Genomic DNA, 21525 nt, shown 5'->3' on the forward strand with positions numbered 1-21525 from the left:
ACATCCACGTGCTAGACACCGTATTGGCTGTGTGAATACACGTAGCTATGTAGAGATGACACATGTAAGTACAAGGAGCACTGTCGCATCTGTCTTCATCATATAGGTAGGGGGTGCCATTTTCAGGCCAGCAACCTGAGGGGTTAGCCGTGGTTCTCTCCTTCCTCCCTTGCATTTCATCCGTCAGTCTCCTGTTGGGTCCTCTTTCCCACTGCAACCCGCCTCCATTCAGGTCCTTATAATCTGATTACTCACTGCATCCATCTTCAAGCTGGTCTCCTGACCTCAGGGGGGGTTTTCCCTTAATATTTTGATAACCTCACTTCAGTAGAGTTGGTTTTCTTTGTAATCCTATGTATTTTTAACATCTTTTTTGATATATAACTCATATACCATAAAATTAGTCATTGAAGTATGCCATTCAGTGGTTTTCAGTGTATTCACTGAGCTGTGCAAGCATGACCACAAGCTAATCTTAGAACATTTTTATCACCTCTAGAAGATACCCTGTACCCCTCAGTAGTCAGTCCACATTCTCCCCTCCCTGTAGCCCTAGGGAACCATTAATCTGCTTTCTATGTCTGCGGATATGCCAACTCTGGATATTTCATATAAATGGACTCATATAATATGTGGCTTTTTGTGTCTGGCTTCTTTCATTGGTTTAATGTCTTCAGCGTTCATGCATCCATATTATTGTATGTATCGGCAGTTTGATTGTATTCTGCCCGAGTAATATTCCATTGTGTGGATGTACCACATTTTTAAAATCCATGCATCAACTGATGGACATTTATGGTCTGAGAACAGGGGGAAATGGGGAAGACTGCTAATGGAAATGGAGTTTCTGGGGTAATGAAAATATTCTGGAATTAGATAGTGGTGATGTTTGCATAGCCTAGTGAATACACTAAAAACCACGGAATCGTAGATTTTAGAAGGGTGAATTTTATGGTACGTGAACTTTGTGTCAGTAAAAAAATCCAAAACCATTTTTAAAAAAGAAGACCTCTGTGACAGTTACTGTACACAGACACATGGAGAAGGAAGACATACGGGTCTGATGAGGGAAAGCGAACATTGGTGTGTGGTCTACGTGAGCGGGAGGCTGACACAGAATGTCTTTGAGCATCTTGGTGTCAGTGCAGATGCAGACATTATCTCAAATCATCTCAAAGTTGTATTTGTCCTTGAGATTTACCTTTTTACATTAGAAACCTTTTATCCATTGTGGTTGTTGTAGGTGTGTTTTCTTTTCTGGTTGGATGTTCAACAGGAACCCTTTTATTGTCATGCTAATCATTCTTGGTTGCCATTTATTATTATTTTTTTTAACTATGGTGTACCACATACTGCGTTTAATGCTTTTAGCTGATGATATCATTTGGTGTCACAACAACCTCATGGAACGTAGATGGTGTTAATCTCTCCATTGTACAGATTGGGAAACTCTATTTTAGACAAGTTCTGACTGGACCAAAGTCACTAGGTAAGAAGTGATGGATCTAGAATTCAAACCTAGTTTCTTCTACCTCCAAAGCCTGCTCTCTTAAACCATTATCCTAGATCATCTCTTAAAATTGGAGTACATTATCATTAATTTTAAGGGTTATGTGGTACATAATTTAGACCCATCATGGATCTTGCTGTGTCTTTGAGATGCCATTATAATCATCATTTATCTAAGTGTAGGTGTGATCTAGTGCCTTGTTACTCCAAGTAACATGACCCGGGAGCTTGTTAGAAATGTGTAATCTTGGGCTCATCTCAGACCTATAATTCAGAATCTGTATTTATCAAAATCCCAGGTGATTCAAATGTGCTCTCAGTGTTTAAGGAACACTGTTTTAATATGGTTTAATATGATCATCCAGTTTGATGATCAGCCAGTGATTTGACATTATTAAAACACACAGTTCAAGAGGGGATGATGTGGTCCCAGAATGTTGTGAGGTTGGTGAACTGGGAGTCGGGAACCCTGTGTTCCTCACCCTACGTCTGGGTGACCTGGAGCAAGTCACTTAATTTGAGTCATTTTATTTGTACATGAAATGAGGAATTTTTTTTGTTTGTCTCAGTTTTTTTTTAAAGAAAGTACTTAAGGTTATTAACTTACCTCTCAGATACTTTATTAGCTATGTCACACTTTTTGTTTTAAATGTAGAACTTTCATTTTCTTTTTAATTTTGAAATCTCTCTTGTTATTTTTGCCTAGCCTATGAGTTATATTTAGGAAGGCATATTACCAAATCCATTTTTAACTGCCTTTTTTTATTATTGATTTGTAATTTAATTGTATTTTCATCAGAGAAGTGGTCTGTATGATATTGATACATTGAAATTTGTTCATTTATTTTTGTGGCTGTGTCTTAGAAGAGTGATTGATTTTTGCAAATATTCCACTCAGCTCTAAAAAGAATGTAAATATGAGGTTTATTAGATCAATCTTGTTAATTTTATTATTCAAATCTTCTAAGTCCATATTAACTTCTTTGCAATAGTGGGGGAAAATTGTTCAGTATTTCACCAATAATCATCTGTAGGTTTTCTGTACCTGCTTTTCATCAAGTTAAGGAAATTTCCTTCTGTTACTAGTTTACTGTAAGTTTTTTTTCATAAATGGGTATTTATTTTCTCAAATGCTTTTCCTGAATCCATTTGAAATGATCACATGATTTTCCTCCTTTTATTTGTTAATGTGCTAAGTATGTTGATTGATTTTTATATGTTAAAGCAACCTTGGGCTCCTGGCATACATCCTGGTTGATCATGGGGTATTATTATTTTTTTTTACATTTGATTTGCTCTTTTTTTTTTTTTTTTTTTTTTTTTTTGTTAAGGATTTTTACATCTGTTTTCTTAAATAATGCTGGTCTTTGAATTTCTTTTCTAGTAATACCCTTGTCTGGTTTGCTATTATAATTATAATAGTCTCATAAAATACACTGGACTGTGTTCCCTCCTCTTCTATTTGCTGAAAGAGTCTGCTTAGAAATGGTGTGATTTCTTCCTTAAATATATGACAAAATTAATTAATCAGTGTGAAGTCATCTGGGCAGCAAAATTCTTTGGGGTGAGTTTTTTTGTTGTTGTTGTTAAATCTACTTTGTTTTGTAAATCAGGGGAAATTATGTATCTTATAGGTATACAGTTTATACATGTCTGTTAGAGCATTTATCACATTGTATTTATTGGTTCTTTTGGTAATTAAACTTAATGGCTCTGTAAGTTTATACTTTTTAACTCATCTAGAAATTTTTCGTTCATTGTTCTTCAGATATTCAGATACTTTCCTACTACCTTCTCCCCTTCTCCCTTCCCCAGGAATCCAATTTTATATGTGTTACCAGTTGATATTGAAATTTTTCCATCAGTCACTGAGGGTAGCATTCACTTTTTCAGCCTTTCCTTTATAGTATTTTACATTTCTCACAAATTTTTCTTTGATTCTTTTTAGTAGTTTCCATTTATTTCATTATGTTCACATTTTCCTTTAAATCCTTGAAAGTATTTATCGTAGCTATTTTGGAATCCTTATATGCTAATTTGATCATCTGTGTCATGCCCAAGTCTCTTTTTCAATACTGATTTTCCTCCCGGGTAGGAGTCATGGATTCTTGAGTAATTGGTTTAATTGCTAAACATTTGAGGATTTTCTAGGCATCTTGCTGTTCATTAATTTCTAATTTAATAATTTTTCAGTCATAGAGGATACTTTGTTTGATTTCATCTGTTTAAATTTCTTGTAGCCCAGGAGAAGGTTTATGTTCAGAACTGTTCCATGTTCAATTAGGAAGAATGTGTATCTGTAGTTGTTGCATGGAGTAATGTATAATGTCAATTAGATCATGTTGGATGACAATATTATCTATATCTTTTGTATCTTTGTTGATTTTTTTGTCTAGTTCTGTCAGTATTTGGAGAGAGGAATGCTAACATCTTCAACTATGGATTTGTTTATATTCTTTAGTCAGTTGAATTTTTATGTACTTGAGAGTTTTGTTTTTAGGTGCATGCACATTTATAATTGTTATCTCTTCTTGAATAATTGTCTCCTTTATGATTATGAACTGCTCCTCTTTATATCTGGTAATATTTTTTGTTTTGAATTCTCTTTTATTTGATATAACTACACCAGCTTTCTTGTACTTAGTGTTTGCATGATTTATCTTTTTCCCATTCTTTTTTTTTAACCCATTTGTTTCTTTATATTTAAACTATATACTTTTAATCCATAACAGATCATTAGAGTTTTGCCTCTCACTGGTGAGTACGGTAGGCAGAACAGTGGTCCCTCAAAGATATTCACCTCCTAATCTCCAGAACCCATGAATATATTCCTTTACATTATAAAAAGGACTTTGCGGCTGTGACTACGTTAAGGATATGTGATGGGATTTTATCCTGTATTATCCACGTGGGTCCAATGTAATCTCAGGGGTCTTTATCAAGGAAAGATAGATGTGGGAGATTCAAGGAGGGAGGTGTGATGATAGTAGTAGAGGTCAGGGTGATGTGGAGTCATGAGCCAAGAAATACAGGCAGCCTCTAGAAGCTGGAAAGGTAAGAAAATAGATTATTTCCTAGAGCATCCAGAAATAAACAGCCCTGCCAACACCATGATTTTAGCCAAGTTAAGACTCATTTGGTACTTCTGATCTCTAGAAACAGAGGAAATAGATGTGTGTATTAAGCCACTAAGTTTTTGGTGATTTCTTACAACTGCAAATAGGAAATTAATATAAGGAGTTAAATCTGTTTGTTTAATATGATTATTGATGTGGCTGGATTTAAATCTACCATCTTGATGTTCAATTTCTGTTTGTTCTAGCTGTGTTTTGTTCCTCTGTTCCTACTGTCTTGTAGGGAGAGGGTGGGGACGAAATCAGTATATTTTAAGAATTCCATTTTATCCTCTCAACTGACTTTTTAATTTGTGACCTTTTTTTGCTTTTTTAGAGGTGGTGCTAGAAATTACTTGTTTTTTCGAACTTATGACAGTCTATGTTAAAAAAATATTCCATTTCTCCAGGAATTATTTAAGAATTCTACAAAAGCATTCTACTTGGGGTTTTTCTGAGCTTCTCAGATCTGTTCTTTGTTGTCTTTAATTAACTTTGGAAAGTTCTTGGCCTTTATCTCTTCATTCTTTTGCCCCGTTTTTCTCTTCTCTTACTAGGACTCCAATTAAATATATGCTGTACCATTTGATGTTGTCCTGTAGGTCTTGGGTGCCCTGTTCAATTTTATTTTTCATGCTTTGTCTCTTTGTGTTTCAATTTGGATAATTTCTAATGACTTGTTTCTAAGTTCACTGATTCTTTCTTCTGTTCTGTCCAGTCTTCTAATAAGCCTGTGATTTCATGCCATAGCATGCTAGAAATTCATTTTTAGCATTTCCATTTGGTTCTATTTTGTAGTTTTGGGTAGTGTCAGTAAAAATGGTGGAGTAAGGACCTCTGAAAATTCTCCCTTCTGTAAAAGCCATGAAAATGATCAGAGTCTTTTTTCCCCCCAGACCTCTGGAAATTAACCAAAGGCTTACAGCAATCTAGGATAATTTGTTCAAGAAAAATGGTGAATATCAGTAAGAATAGTGATTTTTGTGGCATTTTAAATAGTCTTATCCCCAGTCTCCTTTCCCCAGCTAAGCAGTAACTTTGAAAACCAACAGCCACAATCAGTAAAAACCAGCAGCCTGACAGCCACTGGACGGGGCAGAGAAGAATTAGAATTCTTCAAAGTCCCAAGCCTAGAGAGTTGTCATTATTTTTCCTGTCCAGTGGTTCCTGGAAGAACCCACTTGCAAGGCTGTTGTTACTTGACTAGACTCAGATGTTGTCCAGTGGAAACAACCTCTCCCTAGGAGGCATTTTTCAAAACAACCAGAGGCAACTGTTGAGCACATGACTGCTTGAGGAGGGGGATAACAGTTTGGGCAAACAATAGGATAAATCAAAAGCTTAAAAAAAGAAAAAACACTCACAGGTAAGATCATACTCAATGGTAAAAAACTGAGAGCTTTTCCCCTAAGATGAGGAACAAGACAAAGATGTCCACTGTCACCACTTTTGTTTAGCATAGGAAGTGCTAGCTGCTGCAGCAGTTAGACAAGAAAAATAAATAAAAAGCATCCAACTTAGTAAAGAAGTTAAAATTTTCACTATTTGCAGATGACATGATATAGAAAACCCTAAAGCCTCATCCAAAAAACTACTAGAACTGATAAGTAAATTCAGTAAGGTAACAGGATACAAAATCAACATACAGAAACCTGCTGCATTTCTATAACCTAATAATGAACAGAAGAAAGAGAAATTAAGAAAACAGCCCCATTTATAGTTGTGCCAAAATAATAAAATACCTAGAAATAAACTTAACCAAAGAAGAAAAAAATCTGTATTCCAAAAACTATAAAACACTGATGAAAGAAATTGAAGATGACATGAACAAATATAAAGATATTCCATGCTCATGGATTGGGAGAACAAATATTGTTAAAATGTCCATATTGCCCACAGCAATCTACACATTTAATGCAATCCTTATCAAAATAACAACATCATGAAAAAAAAAAAGCTAGATAACAAGATGTTCATAGAAGACTTTGAAAAGCTCCAATATATTCCTGGAAATCTAGAAGGCCAGATGAATGTGTAAGGCTGTGCACAAGGAGATCCCAAAGAGTTTCACACCTAGATACATCATAACCAAACTGTTGAACACCAAAGTCAAAAAGAGAATTCTTGAAAGTAACAGGATAGAAGGAATTCATCACATGCAGGGGATCCTCAATAATATTATTAATAGTTTATTTCTCATCATAAATAATGGAGGCCAGAGAGTCCTCATCGATCCCTGTGAGAATTCTCCCTCTTTTCACACATGGGGTCTACCCTTCTCTGTTAGAGTCTTTAACATATTGATCATAGTTCTTTCAAAGTCCCTCTGTGTCACTTGTAACATCTGGACCATTGTCACGTCTGTTCCATCGACTATTTCTCTTTATTGTAGGTCATTATTTTTGTGTGTCTGTGTGTTATATTTTTGTTGGAATATTCGCTCAACCTTTTGTGTAAACAAACAGTTTACACTGCAGTATAGATGTCCCGTGAAGGGTTTTCTTTTGTTCTATAAGATCATTAGTATGGGGGCTTGGTGTCTTATAATGACATATAGTTAGATTTTCTTTTTCTTTCTTTTATCCGAAGTGAGAATCATTTTCTCTTAAAAAGATGAGATTAATCAGTTCATGTTTTGTTTTCATTGTCTATTCCTAATTGAGAAATTATAACCTTTAGTGGTTTAAAATAATAAAGATTTACTCTCTCACAGAGTGTAGATCAAGGATCTGGACACAGCTTAGCCAGGTGCCTCTGTCTCGGGGCTGCAGTCTCATCCAAGGATTCAGGGTGGCTCTGCTTCTGTGCTCCCTCATGCATCTGTTGGCAGGATTTAGTTCTTCTGGCTGTTGGCTGGAGGTCTCCTTGTTCTTTACTGTGTGGGCGTCTCCATAGGGCAGCTCAGAACATGGAAGCTTGCTTCTTTAATGTGAGCAAGGGAAAGAGGATGAGCAAGACAAAAATCACTATTTCTTTGCAATTGGAAAGTGACATTCTATCACTTTTTGCCAGATTCTATTCATTAGAAGTTTGTCACGAGGGGCCACCACGGTAGCTCAGTTGGTTAAGCCTCAGGCTCTCGATATGGGCTCAGGTCAAGATCTTAGGGTGGTAAGATGGAGCCCTTTGTCAGCTTGTCAGCTTGCACTGGGCATGGAACCTGTTTAAGATTTTCTATCTACCTCTTCCCCTCCCAGACAAGAAGTTTATCACTAGGTGCAGCCCATACTTAAGGGGAGGGCATTGCACAAAGACATGAGTATCAGGACATGGGATCATTGGGGACCATTTCAGAAGCTGTCTACCACATATTTGTTGTGACAACTGACTTTTAATTTTATTTGGGATTTTGTGTTTATATCTTCTCCTCCTCCCCTCATTGACCTTCAGCCCCCACCCCAACTTTCTCCTTATTGCTACATCTTGCTCCCTTCCCCACCTCATTTTACCTGACATTCCCCTACCCTCCCTTGCCTTCTGCTCTAACGTCTATCTTCCTCCTTCTTCTCTTCTCCCTCCTTTGTCTTCCTCCTCCACCTCCTCTTCTCTGCCATCCTTTCGGCTCTTCTTCTGAAATAGTTCTTAGACGTTGGTTGGAGTGTGTCAGTTTGTCTTTCAAGTTTTTCAGCTCCTCTTTTGTACATTTTATCTTTATCTTCTGTTGCAACATTCTGGATCACATTTCTGTGCTACTTTTTAGTTTCCTAATTTCCTCCTTACTGCCCTCCACTTAGGGTTTGTCTTATCCATTTTATTTTTTATTTTGAAGAAATTTAAATTCATAGTATTTACCTGCTTGGGGCTTTTCCTATTCCAGGTTCGTAATTTTTTCTTTTTAAATCAGAAATTCATTTATTTTTTGAGTACCTTAAACATGTACTGTTAAAATCCCTTATTGGGGTGTCTGGGTGGCTCGGTCAGTTAAGCATCTGTCTTAGGCTCAGGTCATGATCTTGGAGTCGCAGGATGGAGCCCCACATCAGGCTTCCTGCTCACTGGGGAGTCTGTTGCTCCCTCTTCCTCTTGCTCTGCACCTCCATGCTCCCTCTTTCTCTCAAATAAATAAAAACAAAAAAAATGTAAAATCCTCTATCAATTGGAAATTTGAACACTGGCTGAATATTTGATATGTTAAGGAATTAATTTGATGGGGTATGCAGTGGTACTGTGGTTTGATTTAGGAAAATACAAGTCCTTATCTTTTAGAGAAATATATTGAAGTATGTGCTGGTGAAATGATCTGCTGTAAGAAATTTGGGGGTAGGGAGAAGTTAGGGAATATAGGTGAAACGAGATTTTCTTTAGTCTATAAATTTTTAAGCTTAGCGATGGCTATCTGGAGTTTTATTAAATTATTCTGTCTTGTGTTTTATTTTTGCATAATAAAAAGTTTTTAGAAATCTTTTGTCATGATGTCCCATAAAATTAATTTCATCTGGAGTGAATTCGTATTCCAGTTGCTGATTTTATTGCTGATTTATTTCTAAGCATCACATTTCTTCACATATTTGGGATTTGGTTTGCAGGTGCATTTTGAGTAGGAAGTTTGATTTTTGTCTTGTTTTACTTTGCTTTGCTTTCTCTGTCATTTTTGTTTCTCCCTGCCTAGTATTTTTCTGGTGGTCTATACCAGCCACCCACATTCAGGGACACGTGTGACTGTGGCCTTCTGAGGCCCCTCCCTGTGGTGGTACTAGTGCTGCAGAGCTGGGACCTGAGCAGGGGACTGAACCTCAGTCCTACACAGGAGTCTTCCAGAATTTTTTTTGTCAGCTTCTCATTCCGAGGGAGCCCTGGGTTCCAGGTGGCAAGACTGGCTCCAGTCCTTCTGCTCTATGGGGCAGGCTTTGTTCTGGCTGTCTCCACTGACTCCAGACCCAGAGCCCAGGAGGCCTGTGGCTCCAGCCTCACCTACTGCTTTGCATTCCTGTTCTGTAGGACATTTTAATCTTGTTTTTGAACCTGGCCCTGTCGTTTTGGTCTCCGGTTCTTCTATTTTACCTCTTCTTGCTATGTGTTTAGAGCAGGGAAGATGCATCAAAGTGTGAACTCACTGTGCTCTCTTGACTAGAGGAAGTCCTTGACTAAATCACTGAAGATTCCTTTCAATTCCCCATTCAAAGACTGTAATCCACCAAGTAGATTTTCATAATGGTGATATTTTGCCTTTGTATCAGAGACAGCAAACTTTACTCAGTATTTTTTTTTCCCTAGAAGCCTGGCTTGGAAATCTCCTTAGAGAAAATAACAACCCACTACCCCACAAGTTATTCTGCCCGTGGCCTCCCCAACACATATCCCTCTCCAAAATTATCTTATTTTTCTGCACACACATTTGTCTCTCCCACTGGGATCTAAGCTCCACAAGAACTCTTTCTCATTTCCCTTTTGTATCCACAACCCCTTTGCGATAGTGTCTGTTACATGGTAGGCGCCCAATAATGTCCTGATAAATTCAGTCAGTGAAGCCTGCCGGTGTCTCCTTAATTCCACGGCCATGCTGCGGGGCGCCTGCCGCGTGGCCTCACGTATTAGATGATGGCAGCTATGCAGAGTGACCAGGGTGTCTGAGGCCCGCCTTCATTCACGCCAGGAGCAGGGCCTCCACGATGCTGCTGGGGATCGTGGAGCATCCCCAGCAGCATCATGGAGGCCCTGCTCCTGGCCAGGCACAGACAGCCAGGCGTTGGTATCACATTCATTGCCACAGCCCCTTTTCCCCTCCTGTCACCTCCTGTCCACTGTTACTCACCGGGTTTCATTATAAATCTCAGAGATGAACGGGGTCAATGGGTGGTGCCTGTTGGTGGATTGGGCAAAGCCGGTGAGGCTGCCACCTTGCCGGCTCGCTGTGATGGAGGCGAAGGCTTTGGGGATATGCCCAGGCAGGCCAGGCCCTTCTCACAGAGCTTCCTTCACATGGCGTAAGACAGACTCCTAGCCCTCTACACAGTTAATCACATCCTTGCTTGCTATCATCTTAGTGGTATTGCTGATTGACATGGCTGTAAAAGGAGACCCCCATATTCTCAATGTTTCTTCCTGTGTATGAACTGTCTCTCTGTGACTTGAGGAAGCCTCCATGGTTGGGCAGCTTTGCCCGGAGCCTTAGCTCTGCATCCCATTTCTGACACAGACTCCCATGCTGGATCAGGCCCAGGAACCATGAGCTGAGCGTCCCTGGAGCCGCTGCCCAGAGGAAGCAGCCTGATGTGTCCGCGGGAGGGAGGGTGGCCTCCTCTTCTACTGTCCCACTGACCTCAAGTGAATGGCAGCAGAAGAGCCTCGTGGCAGTTTTGCTTTCAGATGTCATCTTTCCGGGTGGCTGGGACTGTTGGCCAGAAGGTGGCAAGTCCAGAGCCCCGGGAGATACTCCTGCACTGGCTGCTTCATTGCGTCAGACCGTTTCTCTTCTGATCATACCAGGGACAGTGAAGGTTGGGACCCCAGATGGCTGCACAGGGCCAGCACGGATTAGCCATGCTCCCATTCCTGGGACACTGCCTAGGCATCGTGCTCTGAAAAATCCTGTGAGAAATCCCCAGCATTCAGTCTCACTGTTTGTGTTTAGCTTTTCTGAAGTGTTGGCATTCCACAGCCATTCCAAGAAGCCTTCTTGGCATTTTTAGATCTTCTACAGCAGCTTCAGGAGCCAAGTTTCTGCTCTGTTCTCCTTTCTGTAGGTAAGGGGGACATACCCAAGAAAAAGATAACAAATTGCTCAAGCATACAGGCCAGTGAGTGGTGGGGCCAGTAGTAGAGTGTGACTCTCAGGTTGTCAGCTGTCGCCCAAGCCCTGCTGGCCGGGTCTTCCTGAGCACAGCCAAGTCCGCTAAACACAAGCCTTTCTTCAGGGAAGGGAGTCACTGTCACCCTGTGCTTGGCTCTTCATTACTGGCCCCCTGCTGGGCTTTAGAAAATTTTCACATCAGGGGAGCAGCATGGCCAATGAAATGGGTTTTCAAAAACATTGGTTCTTGTCCTACTCAGACTTTTTGAACAGTTCAGACACATGCCGACACCATGGTGTGGTCTGAAGGAAGCAGCTCAGGACTTGGAGTCTCGGCAACTTAAATCCATGGTTGGCCTCCATCATGGACTAGCTCTGTGCTCTTGGGGTCATGATAATTACATGAAAAGGGAGCCTGAAATGGGGCTGGAGCTCACTGGGCCCTTCCATGGGGTGGACAGTGATCAGAGGGCATTACTTCTCTGCACAAGCACTGAGCCAGCCCTCTGGGCTTCTCAGATCCTGTGTGGGAGCAGGCCTTGGGGCTGTATCCTGCAGAGGTCCTGAGAGGCTCCAGGGCCATGGGTGTCCCAGGCAGCAGGACACTGCTGGGATGCAGTATCCCTTGCTGGAGGCCTGCTGTGACCCTACCCATTTCTGCAGGGGTTTCCATACAGTCCTGTGGGTCAGGGACTTATGCTTTAGGCTTGTGTATGGTACCCATGTGAGCTGGAACTCGCTCACCCAACTAGTTAAGGGTGGGCAGGTTCAGCCACAAGTGTGCTAGCTCCAGGTTGCTTGCCCTGGTTAGCCAAGCCCCTCAGCCTAACTGTAACCTTGGGAAGGGGGGGTGTCCTCAGCCATGTACACCAGCCATTCTGTTTGTTCCCTGTCAGGTGGGTGAGGGGATAACTGTCCTCTCCAGATCTAGGGTTCTGGGGTTCTGACACTGCTCACCTTTCGGATATCTGACCCCTGAAGCAGAGAGTTTACCTCTCCAGAAGAAGAGCAGTCTGGCATCCCCGTCTCTGGGACCTTATGTGTGAGTCTGTGGCATGGTCTGGTGCCGGAGTGAGAACTCTGTGGCCAGGGGACAGCTCTGGCCCTTCCGGGCTGTGTGGCCTGGAGGCAGTGCAGCTCTGTGGTCAGGCCCTGTACCTGCTGGGGCTCAAACCCTAGTTCCTCCCTCATAGCTGTGAGCTGAGATAGTCATTTAGCCTCTCCATTTCTTTGCCTATGGGGGCATCATAATACTCCTGCCTACCTTTCCAGGGTGTTTTGAGGGTCAAGTGAGAAAGTCTGTGGGAAGCCCTTGGACTAGTACTTGGCACACAGTCAGCACTCCGTAAATGTGAGTGCTGGCCTTCTGTGAAATGACTCTAGCGGCTATCCACCTCAAAGCCCTCTGCTGGAAACTAAGCACTTCAGGGTACGTAAGTGGTCTAGCATAGCATAGGTTTTCAACTCATGATTCTGCTTCTCACAGGGTCAGTGCCTCTGTGAACAGAACCCCCTTGGTTTCTCCCCAGAGCTCACACTCAGCCCAGCTGCTGCTGGCTAATGTGGGCTTTGTTCTCTTCCAACTAGGCCAGGGAGCTGGAGAGCCGGGAGGCAGAGCTGAGCCGCCGTGACACCTTCTGTAAGGAGCAGCTGGGGCGCATTGAGAAGAAGGTAAGGCTCCTGTCAGCCGCTTGGGGAGCCAGGTCCTGAAAGCCCCTGACCAGAGTCCACTGCCGCCGTTTGGGAGAGAGGAGCCTGCACTCCCGGTTCCCCTCGTCGCCCCAGCAGCCAATCCCCTGCTGTGGACCTGCCCTCCTATGCCTGGCAAACACCACACCCCCACCCTTTCTACAAGTTGCCTTCACAGAGATAATTGGTTTTTAATTGGCCCGCTTTTTGTGAATGCGTCTGGCTGTGCTATAGTTCCCTTTTAGAAAAAAAAATCACTTTCACCACAGGGCGGTGCTGAGACCTAGCCTACCTTTCTGACTTTAGTTAAGCTGCATTGGATAAAAATAATAATAACGTGAAGTCTTGCTGTACAAATATATTAAAGTTGTATTATTGATTTTCTTCTGGGAGTCAGGGAGATCAAAGTGCACCATGGCTACACACTCCCTACTTTTCTAGGGATAAGCCTTTGAAATGAATGAGATTGAAAAACATAGCATCATTCCCTTTTTTTTTTTTTCCTTTTTTTTTTTTAACGCCTACAATGACTCTTGAAAATTCATTTGGTAACTTGCTTACTTTGGGGGGGCTTAATTTGTTGATCATGACAGATTTTTCAAAGAAACGGCTTAAAACATGGAAGGAGATGGTTGGGAGGTTTAAAAAAATTGTTCTTCCTCCTGCCTGCGACGGCATGCCAGGCAACCTGAGCCATCAGCTTATGGCAGGCAAATCTTCATGAATCGTTTGTCACGCTTTGGAGCTTTGAAATTGACAGTTTGCCTGAGGGGCTTGATTTTCTGTGGGGGTTTTCTCCTGTGGCATGGCACGGGGGAGGCTGATGGAAACGTGGATTTCTGGATTTCCAGGCCTTGGGGACAGGAGGGATGCTCCTCCTTGCTCCCGGGACACTCCGGTCCACCTCCTGTAGGGTGTTTAGAGGACGCCCGAATTGTCTTGTGAATACCCAGCACCACCCGCTGGTGAAAGCATCGTCCTGAAGGTCAGCAGGGTACCCCATGCCACTTACAGAGGTGGTCCTTAACAAGGAGAGGTTTCCTGGAACAGCCTCCTGCCCAGGTTTGACTGTAGCTGTAATGACAAGGATTGTGATTTGAGATCCTGGAAAAGGGTAAAAACATTCCACAAGCCATAGCTCTAATTATCACAGTTGCCCATATGTTCATGAGCGCAGATTTTTTTGTGTTGTTATGTGTGCAATTCTGCGGTCTCCTGCTGCGCTCCTCTTGCTTTTCCCTCTCTTGGTTTGACTCCTGGAAGCGTGTGTGCGTGTGTCTGCTTGGAGTGAAGGGTAGTAGCCTTACAGTGCTTTTTTTGTTTTGGGGGGGTTTTTTTTGTCTCAAATCTGTTTTCACCTTGTCACTCTCCTTTCTCATCCCCACTGTGGCTCTCCTCCTTCTGCCCAGTTCTCTGCTGAAAGAGGGAGATTCTCCTGGATGAGCCCTTCCTTCTCATCTGTTCTTCCCCTTTATCCTACAGGGAAGCCTCAATTCCTTCCATATACAGATGTGGGCTTTTTCTAAAATGAGGTTTTCTACATGATTGTGAAGTTATTGAATGCTTCCAGAAGGAGGTGCAAAACCATGATCACCTGCCTGACTTAAATACTAGGATTTTGCTGGATAACATACAGAAGGAAAGCACCTCCAACATCCCGGGAACTAGAGATTGATGAGGGAGACGGGGTGAAGGGGGTGGAGGGGAAGGGGCAGCACTGGAGAAGGGGGAGCAAAGAGGCACTGTCCTAAGGCTTAATCGTACCAGTCTTGAGAAAGGTTTTCCATCTTTTCCGTGGATAATTTTATTCCCGTAATGGTTGGGAAGATGAAGAACACGGCATCCAACAATCTTTTTTTATTAGCTGTTGCTTTTATACAATTCTGCTTTCATTTGTTGAATACTCTCAGACCTTGACATTTTCAGCTTCTGTACACACAGCTTAAGGGCCTTCCAATCAGCAGCCTCCTTTCTTTTCTTTTTTTTCCTATTTCCTCTTAAGTTTAGAAATTGATGGTGGAAACCTGTTCTAGGGGAAACTTGGAACAGCTGCTGAATCATCATCGACCAACCAAAATAGTTGAGAGTGTGGTTAGGGACCAGGAAAGGTTGGGATGGGGGGCACAGAGGCCTGGTCTCGTGAGGGTACCATGCTGTGTCCACGGGCCTCTCAGCTGGAACCCTGCTGCCCTTCTGCCTGGAGGACACTGTTTTCGAGTGCTGGTCCACTGTGATTGGCAGGTAGGGAAATCCTGTGCAGAATCCAGACTCATTTTTAAGGGGGAGGAGACATCTTGAACCCTTTGTACTACAGTATTTATTCCCTAGATGATTATTCCTGAGTGTGGAAATCATATTTTGTAGGGCTCCTATGCTTTATAATCTTCCTGAGTAATTGTTCCTCACGCCCACACTGCAAGATCTAAATGAGGAGTGTTTTTCCTTTCATCACAGAGAGCAGTGAGCTGCTGGGGGTGCTGGGGCCTGGTGAGGGTCTTATGGCACCTGGGAGCGAACCCCAGACATGGTGTTGACATGCAAGCTGTGGGCCGGGAGAAGCACCTGCTCACGCTGGCCCAGGGCCCACGTATGGCCCTGCACCCCTGCCCTCTGTGGCCGCACTGTGCCTCCTCATGTCTCAGTTTCTTTGTCTGTAAAATGGGGATGTGTGTGCCTTCCGTAGGCACCCGCATGTTAGAGGAGGTAATGTCTGAAAGACTTTGGCATGGGCCAGTGCCTAGCAAGAGCTGGCTCCTCTCTCTAGTGTGCAATGGTTACTGGCAATTGTCTTTCAAGTCCTAATGCTTCAGGTTTGGATTAATGGGTGAATGTGTGCACGCATGCACGGATGTATGCGTGCTGAGATAGATTTTATCATCAGTGGGTGGCTGCTCTCTGGGATGCAGAATCCTCCTCTCTGGGCTTTACTGGGCTTTTCTCAAATGTGTGCCATGGCATCTGTCTGTCATTCACGATCCACAAGGGTAGAAGAGGGCTCTGTGCAAAACAGTACGGAGACCACACGCTGCTCACAACTCAGTGTTTCTCACATGCCTGATAGTCTTAGAGGACAGGGCCATTTTCCATTTCTATATGTTGGGTGTAGGGTCCAGGAGGGTGAAGCTGTGTACCACCTTGACTATCAGAGGCATGGCTGCTGAACCTCTTGCCAACTTAACTGGCCCCCCAGAGCCTTTGCTCAGCTGCCCTCTGTGGTTTCCTATAGGATACTGAAGAATTGGGAGTGGACTTCACCCATACTACCCTTGGATTCTGCTATCTTGGGGCTAAGGGTGACTTACGCCCCATCAGAACCAGCAACGTCTACCATCTTCTGGTAGAAGCCCAGGTGCCAGGTGGCTCTGAACCTGACAGCCACTGAGCTGGCCAAGAGTGTGTCTTCTGCCCTCAGCCATGGGGCCAAGTCGGGGAGGTCGTGGAGAACGAGCCGGCGATGGAGTCCTAGTTCAGCCTCAATAATTTTCCAGCCTTCTGACTCTGAGCAAGTTATGGGAGTTCCAAAGCCTCAGCTTTCTTATCTTTGGAACGGGAATTTGAAGACTAACCTGCCAGGTGTTTGGAGGATGAGTGGTTATTTGTGTATGAGTGTCTGATGTAGAAGTATTCAGTTCTTTCATGTCATTTCTATCCTTTTTCCCCTTCTTTAATAAATGCATAGCCATTCACTAATTCCAGATTCATTTAATTCCACTCAGTGCCTTGAGATAGTTCCGACACTTGTGGTTCCTGTATCAGGGAATTCACGGCACAGTTTGGGAGGGGAGGGAGGGGTGAGGAATAGGACCCCAGGTGGGAGGATGCCTGAGTGCTGGCTTCCCATGACCAAACATGCCAGCCCTGTAAAAATGGTCTCTCACCTTTTTCCAAACTCAGCAACTGCAAAGTGGGGAGGGCATTTTGGGGGTCTAGCGTCACAGATTGGAGGCAGGGAGAAAGGAAGAACCTGAGAAATATGTGGGTTCTTCCTGGATCTTAGGCTCTTTCCCCCAGACTGTAAATCTCTGTTCCTGCCTCCATTGGGTGCACATGTCATCCCAACATTGATATGTGAACAGTCAGCTCTTTTCCTGTTTTTTTTTTTTCTCTTTGCTTCTACTCCAGCTTGCTTTTTTTAAGGAACAACTGTCATGTGATCCTGCCAAGCCTGCAGCTCTCTCAGTGACAGCACTAAACAGCCCCCTGCCTGGTGTCCCTGGGGGTGTCAGTCAGAGTCTGTTCAGGAAAACAGGAGCTGCTCTAGGGCGCAGAGGAAGAGGAGTTAAATACGGAGGCTCCTGCTTTACCAGAGAAGGTGGCCTGCTGGTTGGGACCATGTGCACAGGGCCCAGCCTCACACATGTCAAGGAAATGCAGTCACAGCCATAAGGTAACACCATTACATGCTCAGTGGAATGGTTAGCACGGGAGAGATGGACACCACCAGGTGCTAGCAAGGCTGTGGTTAACCCAAGCCCTTACACACTGCTGGCAGGGGGCTACATTGGAGAAGCCACCTTAAAAAACTGTTCACCATTGCCTGTTAAAGCTGAACACAGGCATACCATACCCTATGACCTGGCCGTTCTGTGCCCAACAGAAATGTGTCCATTTGTTTCCCCCAAAATCCAAACAAAAACCGTGGGGCGTTCATTGCAGGATCATTCAGAGTCGCCCCTAGGATGTCAACAGGGAAATAGGTAAATCATGGCAGTCATCACAGTGGAGGCCCAGACGGGCATGAGAATGAGCAGGCTGTGGCCACAGGCAGTGATGTTGGTGACTGTCCCCAACAGAACATTAAGCAGGAAGGCCAGAAAAGAATACGTGCACTTTGGAGGGACATATCACATGCAGTTCGAACACAGTGGAACTAATCTGTGGTGGTAGAGAGTAGAGTAGTGGTTACATTTGGGGGGAGTAATGAAGAGAGTATGTAGTGGTAGGGTAAATATGTGGGGTAGGGTAAAGTTCCCTTTCTCGACGTCGGTGCTAGTTCCACAGGTGGATTCAGTGGTGAGAATTCATCAAGCTGTGCTGGGAGGTTTTGTGCTTTTCTACTTAATGCAAAGTTGGATGCAGCTGAGGAAGGCAGGCCTGCCTTTAGGCACCCGCCTTATCACCTGCCGCCCCCTCTCGGCACTTCCCTAGGCCCTGTGCCCCTTGTGTGTTCTAGCACTTGCTACACTACCATGTGGCTGTTGGCATCTGTGACTGTTTCCCCTTCCAGGCTGTGAAGGCCTAGGAGCTCAAAGTCCTTGCTGGTCTGATTCATCAGGGGTGATTCATCACTAAGGACTGAGGATGCAGTGTCTGCCATAGAATAGGTACCCAGTAGATGTTAGCAGAAATAAAGAAAGGAAAGTGTGTATGCACAAGCAGGAAACAGTGACACAGTGGAGGTTCCGGGAGAGGGAGGTTTCTTGGTGGAAGCTGTGTTTGGAGAATGAGCAGGACGGAGGCAGGACGTGAAGAAGGTGGGGCTTCTGGACAGAGACCCCAGCGCAGGTGCTCCCATGTGACTGTTGGCAGTAGGTGGGGAAGCTATAAAAATAGATTGGAGTCACATCATGAAGGACCCGGATGACTGGCTAACAACTGTAGCCCTCCTTTAGGATAACATTGGGAGTTCTTGAAGAGAGCTGTCAGCTGGAGAAAGAGTTGTGCTTGAATGTCCAGAAGAATAATGGTGCCATTAGGAGAAAGAGAAAAATTCAGGTGAGCCATGGCACTTGGGGAAGGTCGTGAGTTTAATTTCAGACCTGCACATATGAGGTGGAGATGGCCAGCAGATGATTGAGAGTGTCAGACATGGAATTCCACGTCCCACAAGATGACAGCCACCGTGATGTTATGAGCATCTGCTATGTGCCAGGCTCTTTTACATAAATTATCGCTAATCCTTGCAGCAACCCTGCAAGGTAGATTATATTACACATTTTACAAATGAAGAAACTGGGAATCAGGTTAAATGAGCTGCCAGAAACCATGCAGCTGATGGATGAAGTCAGAGCCCCGAAGTCTCTGCCCTTCCCACCATGCCACGCTGCCTCCGGAATCAGCTCGGGAAGAAAGGTTTGAGAGAAGGTGGACAGCAGTGCCAAATGCTGTGGGTCAGGGTAGGGCTAGAGGAGAAGCCTCTTGATTGTGCTTTGAAGGACATGTGAGTTGCGTTGAGAGAGCCTTTCCAGTATTGCCGTGGAGACTGAATGAAGCTGGGTTACGTGTGGGGTTAGGGCTGCAGTAAGTGTGGAAAGTTGAGGAAGCAGGTATAGACCACTCTCTGAAGAACTTTCCTCAAAGATAGAACATTGGGGGCGCCTGGGTGGCTCAGTCGTTAACCATCTGCCTTCAGCTCAGGTCATGATTTGACCATCCTGGCATCGAGCCCCATATTGGGCTCCCTGCTCAGTGGGAAACCTGCTTCTCCGTCTCCCACTCCCCCTGTTTGTATTCCCTCTCTTGCTGTGTCTCTCTCTGTCAAATAAATAAATAAAATCTTTAAAAAAAAGAGAGAGAGAGAGAACATTGGTAATTGAAGAGGGAGTGATTTGATCCTATTTATGGGAAGAGGTGAATTCATAATGTGTCCCTGAGGGGTCCAGTGGAAGGTAGATCCCCAAGGGGGTCAGAGGGCATGCAATGGTAAGGGCTGCTTTCACTGGGGAGAGTCAGCCTCTGACTCTGGAGGTGAAGTGACTTCTAGCCATGCGGTAAGTGAGTGGTATGTCTTGTTGGAAGAAATGCTGACCGCTGAGTGCTCTGAGTGGCCAGCAGCAAGCATTTCTCCTGAGTGTGGGGAGGCTTGCTTTGTGTCAGCTCACTGTTGGTACCAGAGGCAGGCAGGGGCTCACCACTTAGGATGCAAGACTGTGGCATGGCAGGTGGTCCCAGAGTGACCTGCCTGCAGGGAGAGGCCGCCAGAGCATTGGGAATTTAGAGGAGGGAACAGATAACAGTGACCTAAAAGCAGTGCTGGAAGAAATTGGCCCACATGGGGAAGGAGCCCATTCCTGATCACTGTGAAGAACAGTTCTACACCCAACAGCTCCGAGCCCAGGAGACTTTTGAAGATTATTGAGTCCAGAAGTTCTTCCCCAGGTGGCTAAAGAAGGACCCTGCACACCTGTTACCCAGCTAGTACCACTTTTTCCTAATGGTATCACCATAAAAATGGCCGTTTTGTGTGTTCTCAACAGTGTACTAGAAGTGGTAAGTGAAAGAACATACTGCTTGGAGATTTAGGACAGCCTTTCTTAGTGAGAATGCGCTTTTTTATACCTGTGCTGGTGGGACCCGGGTCTTTTGAAGGGGAAACAAAGAAATTGAGAACCATTGATCCAATCCAATTATTTTCACAGATAAGAAAAGGCCCCAAGGCAGCTAAATGGTTTGAGAATCACTTGGTGTGGCTGCAAGCACTGGGTTTTTAGATCTGGAGGGACCCGGGTTTGAATTACAACTGCACCACCCACTGGCTTTACAGGCAAGATCAAGTCACTTAAGCCCTGGAGCCTTGGGAGTCTTCATCTTTACAATGGGGACAGTAGTAATTACATTTTCACCATAATAAAGGACGTGACATAGGACCTAGTGCATTGTAATACACCGTGGTATAAATGGTACCTGCCATTACTGTTACCAGCCAGATCTAATGAGATAACTGCTGTTTCTCCCATTGTCCCCAGAGGTCATATAGCTAATTAATAATATACCAGGACTCTGGTCCCTTGCAGCTGTGTCCGTGAGTCTTACAGTTTTTCCACCATAGAGAATCAGGGTTAATCACAGGCTCTGGGGCTGGATGCCGTTCAATCTTGGGTTCTGCCACCACCACTGGCTCCTCCACCACCTCCGCTCCCACTGCCTCGTGGTCCCACATTCCCCACATCTACTCTGCACATTCCTTCTCTGCTAACGGTGTGTTTCTGTACCTCATAGTCTCATCTTTATGGAAATGCTCTCTTTTATCTCACACTAACCTGTGAGGTGAGGAGGGAGCAGAGACTACCGCCTCTGCTGGGTATGTGGAGTGACTGTGGCTTTCCTGGGAGAAATGTCTGCGCCAGGGGCCCCGCGGACAGGCTGCACTACTCCTCTCCGTTATGTCGCTTAGGTGTGGGTGGGGAGGAGTGTTCATGGTAGATGGAACTGAGGATGCTCAGAGAGGTTAAGGGATGGCACAGGGTTTCACAGCCCTTCAACTCTGGGTCCAAGATTTAGGTCTTCCTGAATCCATGTCTGTAAAACAGCAACAGGAGTTCTTGTCTCACAGGGTGGTTTTGGGAGTTCAAGGCACTGATAGCATATTGCTTTCAAACTCTCTGTCTCTGAGGCCGGCTTTCTCGGTGCTCCATACCTAACATTTGCTGACCATTTCCCCTGCGTAAAGCACTGGCCAGACACCTCACCTGAAATGCCTCCTTTGGCCTGCACAATGACCCAGTGAGCTGAGCGATAAAATGACAGCTGATCTTGTGTGAATCC

At 44.2% G+C, this 21525-nt stretch overlaps 1 protein-coding gene across 3 annotated transcripts in view; it reads left to right on the top strand.

The window, feature by feature from the left end:
* CHCHD6 (coiled-coil-helix-coiled-coil-helix domain containing 6) overlaps positions 1-21525 on the top strand; it is a 241505-nt gene that overhangs the window by 114855 nt on the left and 105125 nt on the right. For 2 of the 3 annotated variants that reach the window (XM_047742899.1, XM_047742890.1), the window contains exon 5: positions 12940-13023. The exons of the other annotated variant lie outside the window; for it this stretch is intronic. In XM_047742899.1, coding sequence (XP_047598855.1) covers positions 12940-13023 — 84 coding nt within the window. The remainder of the gene's footprint in view (positions 1-12939; positions 13024-21525) is intronic. 3 annotated transcript variants of the gene reach the window in all.

Source organism: Lutra lutra, chromosome 1, assembly GCF_902655055.1.
Source record: "Lutra lutra chromosome 1, mLutLut1.2, whole genome shotgun sequence".
Lineage (NCBI taxonomy): Eukaryota > Metazoa > Chordata > Mammalia > Carnivora > Mustelidae > Lutra > Lutra lutra.